Here is an 11,875-nt window from a genome sequence, read left to right on the forward strand (position 1 = left end):
TCATGTGCAGAAGCATGAGCTGCTAGAAGATGGGCTACCTTATTGGCTTCCCTACTAGCATGAACCAAACGAGAATTTGGAATAGAAGCCAAATCTTCATTGATATCGTCATACAGCCTACTAAGAGTTGAAATGTTTTGTGTCCTAGCTTGACACAATTGTTGCTTCAAACTATTACCTTTAAATCTCTTCTTTTAATTATATCAACCATTCCAATTTTATTAATTTAATTTCTAATGTAGAAAAACTGTTGAGCATACATAACTCAAAACAAGTAAATGAGAAGAGATTTTACTTAAATTATTTTAGGTCTCATATGGTAGCGCACTCGGCCACCATTTTATATAACTGCATTTATTATCTTTTAAAAAGAAAACAATAAAATAACACTCGGAAAGTTTAAAAGTCGTCGAAAACTCTAGAGAGGTTTAGTCGCGCAGCCTAAACTAAACCCCAAACCCACTTCTACTCTCACAGTGCGTCAGCAATGGCCGTCTGCCACCACCAAGTTCCCTTCAAGCTCTTCACTCCGATTCCACCACCAAACCCAAAACCCATCTTCCGATGCAACCTCTCTCTCCCCTCCCGACCCACCCTCCTCACCGCCGAGCCCGAACCCCTCTACACCTCCGTCAAGGCCTTCGCCCCCGCCACTGTCGCCAACCTCGGCCCCGGCTTTGACTTCCTCGGTTGCGCCGTCGACGGCCTCGGCGACTTCGTCTCCCTCACCGTCGACCCCCAAGTCCTCCCCGGAGAGATCTCCATTTCCGAGATCTCCGGCGACCACAGCTCCAAGAAGCTGAGCAAGAACCCCATCTGGAACTGCGCCGGGATCGCCGCCATCGAGGTCATGAAGATGCTCGGCGTCCGCTCCGTCGGCCTCTCCCTCTCTCTCCAGAAAGGCCTGCCTCTGGGAAGCGGGCTCGGATCCAGTGCGGCCAGCGCCGCCGCCGCCGCCGTCGCCGTCAACGAGATTTTCGGCGGGAAGTTGGGCGTCGAGGCGCTGGTGCACGCTGGGCTCAAATCGGAGGAGAAGGTCTCCGGTTACCACGCCGATAACATCGCTCCGGCGCTGATGGGAGGCTTCGTTCTGATTCAGAATTATGAGCCGTTGGATTTGCTCCGGTTGAGCTTCCCCTTGGATAAAGAGCTGATATTTGTACTGGTGAGCCCCGAATTCGAAGCTCCGACGAAGAAAATGAGGGCGGCGCTGCCGACGGAGATAGGGATGGCCCACCACGTGTGGAATTCCAGCCAGGCCGGAGCGCTGGTGGCGGCGGTGCTTCAAGGTGACGTGGCGAGGCTCGGCAAGGCATTGTCGTCTGATAAGATTGTGGAGCCTAAGAGAGCTCCTCTGATTCCGGGCATGGAGGCGGTGAAGAAGGCCGCCATTGAGGCTGGAGCTTTGGGCTGCACAATCAGCGGGGCCGGGCCCACGGCGGTTGCGGTGACGGACAATGCCGAAAAGGGGAAGGAAATCGGAGAGCGGATGGTGGCGGCTTTTTTGAAAGATGGGAACTTGAAAGCTGTGGCGAGTGTGAATAGGTTGGACAGAGTTGGTGCTAGGCTTGTTAGTAGCATTCCCAGATGAAGTGTTGGAGTTGTTCTCGGAATTTGAGTTGCGCATTTAGGTGAGTTCTGCTTGTTGCTTTAGAACTAGCAGAAGGTTGCCGCGTTTGTAATCCGAAGCAAAATTGAAAACAAGTAATGTATGTGTTTGATTGAGCCTGAGTTTAGGCTGGTGAGAGAAGTAAAACTAATAAGGAATTCAATGCAGGCTGTGTTTCGTCGAAGTTATAGAGTTTTATTATACTTCAGTCTTCTCATTAGTGTTCTTCTGGCTTCTGATTTGGACGTGGGTTGAGTCCTTTGTATCTAATGTTTCTCAGACTTGTAGTTTAAAAAGGCAGGTGGGAATTAGTTTACCTGTTAATACCTAATATGTATTTTGTTGATCTTGTTTATATATCAAGATGTTTTTCTGCCATAGCTTAATGGAGAAAGTGCTGATCATGTTTTGTGCATGGTCAAGTGGCATCAAAATTATGGCAGAATCTGGTTAAGAGATGCTTGGGTGTGTTGGGCGTCTCCAGCAGGGCGCTTTTCTCTGTCAAGTGAAATTCACAATGTCTTTGGCAAAGGGAGGAAAAAAAATAAAAAGTTCTCTTGCAGTGTTTTGGCTGCAAATCTGGGAAATTAGGATGGAAAGGAATAAAAGGATCTTTGATGACCATACTGGTGTGGGAGTGGAGGACACTTGGGAGAAAGTTAAATTCCTGTTAGCTTTGTGGGCTTCAGTTTCAATTGAGTTTAAGGAGCAAAGATTCTCCTCCTTTTTTCTAATTGGAAGGCTGCAGTCATTTGAGTTTCTTTTTCTTTTTTTCTTTTTTTATGGCCTAGGGTTTATGTCTTTCTTAGGCTAATCCTCTTTAGTCTTCTTGGTTTTGTTTTGCTATATAGCTGTGAACTTCTTGTCCACGGCTTGTGTTTCGTTATTCATAAAAGGTTGTTTCTTAAAAAAAAAAAATTAAAAAAAAGTGTATAATTGATAATCTGGTTGCTTTCTATCTATTAATGTTCTCTGCTAAACAAAAACTGCTTACAATTGCCGTCTGCCCTTTCATAATAGTGCTTTGGATTTTATGCATTTGGTTATGTTTTTGCTTTTAGGGACTTGTTTAAGTTCACTTTATGTGTCCTTTATGATGGGTGATGTTAGTTGTTGCTGTTAACTATAATTAGTATTGAGGAATTACTCTGTGTAGGGTAAAATCACATCAGCATCAGTTTTGTTGTTCTTCAAGTGATATCTTTTAGTATTGTTGTTGTATGAAACTCTCTTATATTTCATACTTTTCTGCTGCGTGTATTGGGTATTCCGATAAAGTAAAAGAATTACATTTCTCTGAGGAAAGATACAAAATCTCCTAAATTTGTACAAAGTTCATTAGAAATAAGAATTTCTGTGATACATATACGTCTGGCTTATACTAAGTTGGGGCAATGGAAGGCTATGCCTCTAGCTCTGCGTTCTTTGAAAGTACTGAGAGTGAAGTTATGAATTTTCACTTGGTTTATTCAGGGTATTTAAATTTCTCATATTTGTAATTTTTATGTTTTTAATTGAGGATGGAAAATCAGGGCATTGAATTTCAGCATAATGATAGATGGAATATGTCTGCATTTCTTTGCTGCAGATGATGATTCAAGACCATTTCCGTATGCTTCTCAATAGATGCTTTAAAGAGTTCCTTGGACAAAAGAAAGGGACAAGTTTGGGAGAACCCTCACTTGGACCATGCATTTGATTTCTTTGTAGGTGGGAGCTTTGGGTTACTTTGCTTTTGGGGAAGGAACTACGTATTTGATCACGGGGCTCGTCTGGTGCAGGCTACCATAATGGTGAAGCATTGAAGCCTGGTCTTGTTTGACTTTATTCGTTACATGGCCTAGAAGATAAATCCAGTTCATTAAATTGTAAAGAAGCGGCTTTGGACATTTGGGGTGGTTGCTGGTTTGGAAGGGAGTTTGGTGGGTCTCTTGGTCCAGAGATTTGCTATTTTCATGTCTTAGCAGGAATGATGTGTGTTACTTTTTTGTGAATTGGAGTTAAATTTTCATTTTTGACGACTTTGGTATTAGGAGTTTTTCTTGGGGTTTCAGGAACTTGTTTTCCTCTTCAAGACAAATTTGCTGTCATTGCAAGATATTTGAATATCAACTATTTTTAGCTTAGAACAGTGTGTATCACCTACCTATTATCAGCAAAAAGATATAATCACTCCTAATTGTGGTTGTGAGTTGTGACGTCGATGAAATCGGCTATGAAGGCTTATTTGTTGCACTTGATATTTTGATGATTTACTTCTTTCGTAAAGAAACAAATAGTATCTGTCATACAGTATATGCTTTCTTTTTCCATGAATATGGGGGGTTGGATGGAATCACAGCGGAGTAGTGGTAACAGATTAACACTCTTCTTTCTAGTACACTATGCTAAACAGTGTGGAAGTGTTTGGACCATTACTTTTGACTAAAATTACTGTTCCTAAGAGTAAATCTGGTCCCAACTCTTCACCATAGACTTGGGTTTTTTTTCAACAAAATCATGCCGAAAATTAAGTGGTAGAGTTTGGCCCGTTGGTTACTGACTTTAATATATATTGTTTTTCTAATTATCATGTTGATGGTTACCGCTGACCAATCACCATAGTTCGAAACGTGCTTTGTTTCTCATCAATTGTCGATTCCATCAGTGTCTCAACCACTACCTGTACATAACAAATTGAGATTGTATTGCTCATTCAGATTAGTCTAAGGTGTCTACCAAATTGGAATCAATGGTTAGAAAGTTGTCAACTTAAGTTGGATGTTTGAATATTGATGTTTGAACTCGCAGTTTGGTGAACCAGGAGGCCAGCAATTTGGAGCTCCTGCTGTTGTTAGGGTGTTTATCAACACCAGCCATAGTCATAAGAGATGAGGGTTGTTAGTCCTTTAATGCTAGATCATGACTTGACTGTATAGTTCCCCAACTTGTGGTCTTTATATTTTGCGAGTTCTCATTGTTAAAACTCGGTAGTTATTTGAGTTTTGATCATTCTCTGACATTATGGCTCCCCAGTTCATGTTTCTCATTGGCAAACCTCCCGTTGTCATCATTCTTGTTCCCTTCTTGTGTATCTTAGCCTCTGTCATTGCCATGTTCACTCGGCCAATTCTATGGTTGGCACGGTTACTACTTAACCGCCGAGGCCTCGAGGACAGGATTCTCCGGTCATTTCCAAAGATCTGTTACACTGCAGAAGTCGATGAAAAGCTCACAGAATGCGCTGTCTGCTTGATGGAGTACGAGGATGGAGATGCATTAAGGATTTTGCCTCCTTGTGGTCATGGTTTCCATGTTGGCTGTGTTGATAGGTGGCTGAAGTGCCACTCTTCATGTCCATCGTGTCGCGCCGTTGTAGTTATGGAGAGCAAAGCACAGATACTTGGAGACGCCAATAGTCCACCATTCTCAGATACATCGTATACAGTTTCAAATCCGTACAGACTGACTTTCTGGCATCTTTGAATAGTACGTTTATGTTTGGTGCAGACATAACAACGGAAGGCCAAAGAAGATGAACTGATTTATTATACTTGTATGTGAAGTCATCCAGTTACACTATAGCCAAATTTTAATGGTAAATACCAAAAAGAAAATGGAGATACAATATTTTGATTTAGTTGGGACAATTGGGTATGGAAGTTTTCTGTTTTCTGTTTCTTCTGGTCTCATATCTGGAAACATAAATAAAAGGAGGTATGGATGGTTCCAATGCTTCATTTTCTCTCACTTTTTTCTAAAATTTTGAGCCACAGCAGCCCATGGAAACCTTCTTTTCCTTTGATTTTCTTCCAAAGGGGAAATATATAGATCCTGAAAACATCAATTGCATGATGCATGAATCTATACCATCAAAGCAAAGCTTGGATCCCAGAAAATCATTCCGAATACAGAGAGCTATCAAGTCATTTATATCATGTATGACAAATGAGACATGAAAATGTACAAATCATCCTTTCTGAAGGATTCACCGTACAGTTTCCAATGTATGAAAGAAAATATAAATTTGAAGGAACAGTCATCAAATTTCTAATTCACATAGAAACTAATTGTCCTTGGCAGCTGCAGCCTGCTTTGCACCAACAGAGAAGAACTCGGTGATAACTTCAAGAGGCATGCCTTTGGTTTCCGGAACTTTCATGAAAACAAAAAACCAAGCAATGACGCACACTACAGCGTACATGCCAAAAACGCCAGAAAGGCCGACAGATTTGAGCAGCACCGGGAGGGAGTAGGTGACGATGATGTCACCAATCCAAAACGTGAGGGCACAGATGGCAATGCAGAGACCTCGTACTCGGGTAGGGAAGATTTCCGCACAGAGAATGTTGGGGACTGGTCCGAACCCCATCACAAAGGAACAGAAGTAGAGCACAACACTACCAGTTGAGATTGCTGCATTCACAACGCTACCGAAATTCACAAGGCTTCCAAGGACTAGGATCACGAGAGAAAGTATCAAGATGGGGATTGTGGTGAGCAGTAAGGTCCTGAATTAAGAATGGAAAGAGGATGGTTAAGAAACAAAATGCAAAACAATTAAAGGAAAAGAAGACGGTTCCCTCATAGTCATAACTTGGAGTTATTTTGAAACGATCTTAAATTGTCATTACAGATAACTTCACACTAAGTAAAGTTTTGGTAATTCAATTATGAGGGAATGTAGTCATAACTTGTTTTGAAAACACCATAATTTCTATAAATAAAGTAATTTACCTTCTGCCAGAGATATCCATGAGCCTCATGGCAACAGCAATACTAGGAAGCATCAATAAGGTTGTCAATCCACTAATAAGCAGAGATGCAGAAGCTGAGCTAAGACCAAGGTTTGAAAGAAGCACTCCAACACCGGCCTGCTCAAGAATTTGAGGTGTGTAGTAGAGAACCCCATTTATGCCAGAGAACTGCATCATTATGAGATAGCCTCAGAGGTGTATGAAATCGAGTAAAAGGGTAAAGAGTAGACAAACTTTTAAATATAATCTAATTGGAATCGTGCCACAAGAATTACCTGCTGAAGTATTTGAATTCCGACACCAACAACCAAAGCATGCTTGACTCCTGGTTCGAAAAGATCGCTCCAAGTTGTCCCTTTACGAGAAGCTGCAGCTGGGTGAACCATTGCTGGTCCAACTGGATGATGTTGTTGGATAAGATCTCTGGAATAAAGAGCCGGTTGGCTCACCAAAGCAGAAGCCTGGATGAACTCACTATCTGCTGGTACATCACCACCAGGTATTGAAACAATAGACCCACGACGAGATCCAGGGACACCTTCTTGGTGCAAATAAATTCTTTTAAATCCTCCTTCCTTATGCCCATCCTGGCCATCTCTCTCAGACCATTTCCATGCTAGCTGCCAACCGCCACCAATCCCAGTGCTACTGACTGGATCGCCACCTAGGAGACTGTTGTTTCTCATGCTAACAAGGCTTCCGTGGTTAGTTGGGCCCATGCCCTTTTCAATGCTTGTTGTCTGACGCGAGATCAATGGACTATGCAAATTGTCATCTGAATCGCCACCGCCACCTGCATCGGATGCATAGTCATCGCCTTCTCTGGGTGCAAGGCTCTCCTCATCCCACTCTTCGTGCCTGGGTTGATTCCCTCCCACACTGAACATGCTGCCAAAGTGTGGGAAAAGCATACTGCCCTTGCTTCCTGTATCAGGGAGCCTTTCATGAACACTGCCGAAGAGTGTGACAAGAGGATCAACAAGCCCGCTTTTACTTGCCATGCTCCCATGCCGGGACACAAGGCCGATAGTGCTTTGTCCAGTCACAGGTCTGGCAACCCATGATTGACCTTGTTCAGTCCCATATAATTTGATTTTATCCTTGTCAACAGATAACTCATGGTCACCAACAAGGTCATTGTCTGGCCCAATTATGTACTCCTCGAAAGATGTCTCACCCCCAACTCCAAGACCCTCAACAAGCAAAGCCATCTCACCTGTTGATTTGAGAAGGGTCTATATCATTTGAATATGCAGCATTGTGAAACTATAGTTGTTTTCTTACTATGTAAGTGAAAAATATCTTAATATGCACAGTACTGATCAATGCAGAAAGGAAAGAGGATCAAGTTAAGAAAAGAAATAAACCGAAAGCTATCTGAAGTATGAAGGAAAGAGAAAGCACCACCACCTTGATGCTTACACTAAACATGTTTGATAATATTTATTTTATATTTAAGCAATTGCAGTTCGCGTAAACATAACTTTTGTAGCAAGTTATGTCATAATTATATTTCACCAATCATTTTATGTATAAAAAAAACTCTACACCCAGTAAACATACATTAGGATGAAGTGCTTTCGACTATGTCTGAAGCATGGATATGCAATGTATGAAGCCTATCAACATTCACTACTGATGCAACCAACTATTTTGCAGGTTCACTTGGGACTTGAAAGAGTGCAAAGGACTTTTGCTTCACATAAAAACACAAAAGTAAAGGTACCCTTTTTAACCTATGTTGATCTTGCACCATCAAGTTCCTTGTCAAAAGAAATTTGGGTCAGAAACCTATCGCTAGGAATGTCAAGGTAAGCTCATACTGGAAAACTAAACTTCACGCAAATAAAGCATTTACTGCAATCAATATTTGCATCTCAGTAGTGACCAAGTATTCACAGTAACAAGAACAAATGACTAACCAGAGACGTCTTCTCTGCCGCGCAGACTCTGTAAAACTTTCTTTGCCTCAAGCATTCGTCCCTTACTCACTAGCCACCGTGGAGACTCAGGCAAGAAAAATACAGTCAATGCAAAATAAACAAGGGACGGAATAGTTAGAACCCCAAGCATCAACCTCCAACTTGGTGCCTCCGTCAAGGACATCACAAAAACCATACAATAAGACAAGAACATCCCACCAGAGCCGGTGAACTGCGGAAGGGTATTCAATGATCCCCTTATTTCAGGTGGAGCTGTCTCAGATATATAAAGCGGGACAAGGGTAACTGCCAAACCAATCCCCAATCCATCTAAAAGCCTAGCCAAGAGAAGGATATAAACATTGGGAGCCCATAACATTACGATACCACTAAGAAAGTAAAGCACAGAAGAGATAATAAGCATAGGACGGCGGCCTATCCTGTCCGCTACAGCTCCTGAGCATGTTGTAACCAAAGTTGCCCCTATAAGTGACATAGCCACTATCAGCCCTTCCACTGCAGGTTGACTCTCCAAATTGAACTCCCTCTTTATGTACAAGACGGAAGCTGCAGCAACGAAAACCGAATAGGGTCACTCTGGAGAATGTAAACAAAATGCACTAACTTCCCATGAAGTAAAACTTCATTGGCAAAACAAAAGAAAGCTAAAGAAAAGCACAAAACAAAGCGCCAAAAAAAAAAAAAAAAAAGGCCATCTTTGAAGGATCTAAAGTTGGCAATTGTTCTGAATCTAAAGGAATCAAACTTTCTGTATTGAAAAAGACAGATTCAAAGCTAGTACCTGCGATTGTAGCGTTGTCCCATCCTTGCAATAAGTTCCCAACAGCAGCAGCAACAGCAACAAGCACAGCGCCACTCATTGTATACTCAAAATTCAAAACCGACTGCTACCCTCTAAAGCCTTCACCAATAATTCAATCAATCCAAGCAAGAAGAGAAAAACCCAGATCCCTGATCAGTGAATCAAAGCCGTTCTTGATCACCCAAATCAACAATCCTGGCAACAAAGTGATCTAGCATCAGTATAAAGAACTCTATGAAACCAAGAGGCAGAGCAACACAGGCTTCTTATGTAGTCTCAGATCAAGGACCGAACACAATTGAATAAAAACAAAATAAGGTTGTTGAGTTTACCTGGAACATGAAGTACTTGATGTGGTGAGGTGATGTGTCTGTCTGCAAATGCAGAGGCTGTAGAAATCTTTTAGGGCTGATGCAATATCTAATTTCTCAGCCAATTAAACCCAAAATGTAAAAGCAAGTCCAGCAAAAGATCCTACTCGCGCAGTGAAAGGTGGTAACTGATAAAGGCGGAAGAGGCCAAAGAGCAAACAGGGTTTTAGCCTTTTCGAGAACAGAGCGGTGGCTGATCGACACCTGCCCTCGTCCTCTCTTAGCCTTGCACGTCAGCTCCCTGTTTCAGATCACTGTTGTGAGTTTCATCATCATTCACTAGCTGTGATTTGGGTTTTAAATTCTAGAAGATAAGGATAAAGAATTCAAATTTATTTGCAAATTGCACAACCCAAATGAGCAGAGTTGCTCTGTTTTACTCTGTTTCTATGAGCAGTAATGTAGAAACTGACCCGGGATTTAAAGGGTTTTGCTGAAACAGTCCAGAAAACCCAAAATTGATTGGGATTTTGGGTTTTCTGGGGAGTCCTGCTTTTGGGAGAATTAGAATGCCAAACAAGGCCGTCTAGGTCTTAAACAAAACCTAAAGAGAAAATATTTAGAGCAAAAACAAATGCCAAAAGTTGAGATTTGACACAATTCCTAAACTAAACTAATCGCCGGTATGCTACAGCACAGCACAGCACCAACCCAGCTCAGCTCTGAATATTACTATTCAATCAATGTCCATCATTACCATAACGACAAGAGCCAGAAACAATCAAGCAAATAAAGAAAGCAAAAGCATCTTAGGAAAAGAAAAGAAAAACTGTACAAATACACAAAGGAATCTGTCCCACATCATAGTCTGGACTTATAGGTGTTCCTGTTGATATGGGGCTAGTCATGCGAGTTAAATCAATCTCTATTAGAAAAAACAAGCCATAATTTATTGCAATGATTTGAAAGATGAATTGAATCGAATCGAATCGGATTGTACTACCCTGTTGTAAACGGAACATAAACTCAATCAAGGGTAAGATTTTAAATTTCTCCGAAATTTCCGTAATTTTGAAGTACCGTAACAAAATTGATATAGCATATCATTTTCGTAAAGAGTTTCTCGAAATTTTCTGAAATTTTCTATACATTTCGACAAAATTCTTAATTTTTAAAATATCTATACACAAAATATTTTTAAAAATTCACACCGAAATTGTCCAAAATTTATATGAAAATTATATGTCACCAACAATGAATTTTTTTACTTCATACTTTAATAGAGAAAATATGAAATTTTGATTTTTTTTTTTTTTTTTTGGCAATCAAGTTGAATACAACAATAAATATTTTGATTTTATCTACTACAAAGTTGAATGCTCTAACCACAACATAATTCCCTTTTAGCTTCGTCTCAAATGTCGTATGCTTCATATAATGTAACACCACATTTGGTAATTCCACAATCTCCGATATATAGATTGCATGTGGGAAGAGTACACACATACAATACCCAAGTGATGAAGTATCAAAATCATTTCCAACATTCATGTATTTTGGAGCAGTATTGTATGATACTAAATGGAAGCAGTTCAACCAGCTAGATCGAACCACATCATAGTAGCTTTTATATTCCTTTTGTAGTATTTGTTCATTTTCATTCACGGGGTTTTAGTATTACACCCCCCCCCCTTCCCCCCCGGCGCCCCATTCCGTTGTAATATTAATATTCTAATTATTAGTGAAAAAGAGGTGATGACCAAGCCTCCTCACTGGATTCTAGCCATAAAAAAAAAAAAAAAAAAAAATCACATTCACATTATCAATTATAAAGCACATTTACAATTACACATAGATAAAAACACTAATTTAGCCATCTACTACGGTACTAGTTAATTACTTGTCCATATTAAATATCACAATTCTATTATAAAGTATAATTTTAGATAGTTAAATCAATCTCTATTAGAAAAAAAGAAGAAGCCATAAATAATTGCAATGATTCGAAAGATGAATTAAATCGAATCAAATCGGTTGTACTACCTTGTTGTAAACGGAACATAAACTAAATCAAGGGATGTAGTTTACTTTAGTGCTAGTTCCACTCCCAATAGGCAAGGATCACCTCCTCTTTGGTTTATTGAACACTCAAACTTGTCATTCTTATTTTGGTTTGGCTCAGATTCATAAGTGAAAGATGCATCGAGGAGTTTATTTCCCTTATTTTACAGTTATTTCTACATATTATCTCTACAAAACGTATTTACACAAGGTATATTTTAGTTTTTTTTTTTTTGAACCAATTCTCATTCAACTCAAGCCAGAATAGCACGGATACATACATTCCCTTGCCAACTCTATGGGCAAGTCTAGGACGTGGCATGCTAGCACCACTAATTAGACAACCAGTGCTCACTTATTTAAAAGCGAGCCTATACACTATGAAAAAACATAATAAATAGGCTAAGTCTAAA

General features: G+C 40.4%; 3 protein-coding genes across 4 annotated transcripts; 2 read left to right on the top strand and 1 right to left on the bottom strand.

Moving 5' to 3' along the window:
- Nucleotides 1-375: 375 nt before the first annotated feature.
- LOC112170295 (homoserine kinase) lies at nt 376-3,735 on the top strand. 2 transcript variants are annotated; one of them, XM_024307536.2, is made up of 2 exons: nt 376-1,631; nt 3,320-3,735. In XM_024307536.2, exon 1 carries the CDS (start codon nt 488-490, stop codon nt 1,589-1,591), a length of 1,104 nt encoding a protein of 367 aa, XP_024163304.1. In that variant the 5' UTR covers nt 376-487; the 3' UTR covers nt 1,592-1,631; nt 3,320-3,735. The 2 variants fall into 2 exon arrangements, with proteins under 2 accessions (XP_024163304.1, XP_024163302.1); XM_024307534.2 differs by having other exon boundaries at nt 3,198-3,334.
- A 592-nt stretch (nt 3,736-4,327) lies between these two features.
- Nucleotides 4,328-5,332, top strand: LOC112170298 (RING-H2 finger protein ATL8). The gene has a single exon (XM_024307540.2). The coding sequence runs from the start codon at nt 4,613-4,615 to the stop codon at nt 5,072-5,074; it is 462 nt and encodes a 153-aa protein (XP_024163308.1). The 5' UTR covers nt 4,328-4,612; the 3' UTR covers nt 5,075-5,332.
- A 123-nt stretch (nt 5,333-5,455) lies between these two features.
- On the bottom strand, nt 5,456-10,260 carry LOC112170296 (monosaccharide-sensing protein 2). Its single transcript, XM_024307539.2, has 7 exons — nt 9,875-10,260; nt 9,423-9,702; nt 9,070-9,285; nt 8,268-8,834; nt 6,621-7,561; nt 6,326-6,513; nt 5,456-6,099 (listed from the first exon to the last, which is right to left on the bottom strand). Exons 3-7 carry the CDS (start codon nt 9,146-9,148, stop codon nt 5,655-5,657), a joined length of 2,220 nt encoding a protein of 739 aa, XP_024163307.1. The 5' UTR covers nt 9,149-9,285; nt 9,423-9,702; nt 9,875-10,260; the 3' UTR covers nt 5,456-5,654.
- Between the last annotated feature and the right edge of the window lie 1,615 nt (nt 10,261-11,875).

The sequence above is a fragment of the Rosa chinensis genome, chromosome 6 (genome assembly GCF_002994745.2).
Source record: "Rosa chinensis cultivar Old Blush chromosome 6, RchiOBHm-V2, whole genome shotgun sequence".
Lineage (NCBI taxonomy): Eukaryota > Viridiplantae > Streptophyta > Magnoliopsida > Rosales > Rosaceae > Rosa > Rosa chinensis.

Coding starts and splice junctions, on each gene's coding strand:
- LOC112170295 (XM_024307536.2), top strand. CDS start 488: ATGGCCGTCTGCCACCACCAAGTTCCCTTCAAGCTCTTCACTCCGATT.
- LOC112170298 (XM_024307540.2), top strand. CDS start 4,613: ATGGCTCCCCAGTTCATGTTTCTCATTGGCAAACCTCCCGTTGTCATC.
- LOC112170296 (XM_024307539.2), bottom strand. CDS start 9,148: ATGAGTGGCGCTGTGCTTGTTGCTGTTGCTGCTGCTGTTGGGAACTTA. Junction 6,514..6,620: donor GAATTCAAATACTTCAGCAG/GTAATTCTTGTG, acceptor ATAATGATGCAG/TTCTCTGGCATAAATGGGGT. Junction 6,100..6,325: donor ATGGATATCTCTGGCAGAAG/GTAAATTACTTT, acceptor TTCTTAATTCAG/GACCTTACTGCTCACCACAA.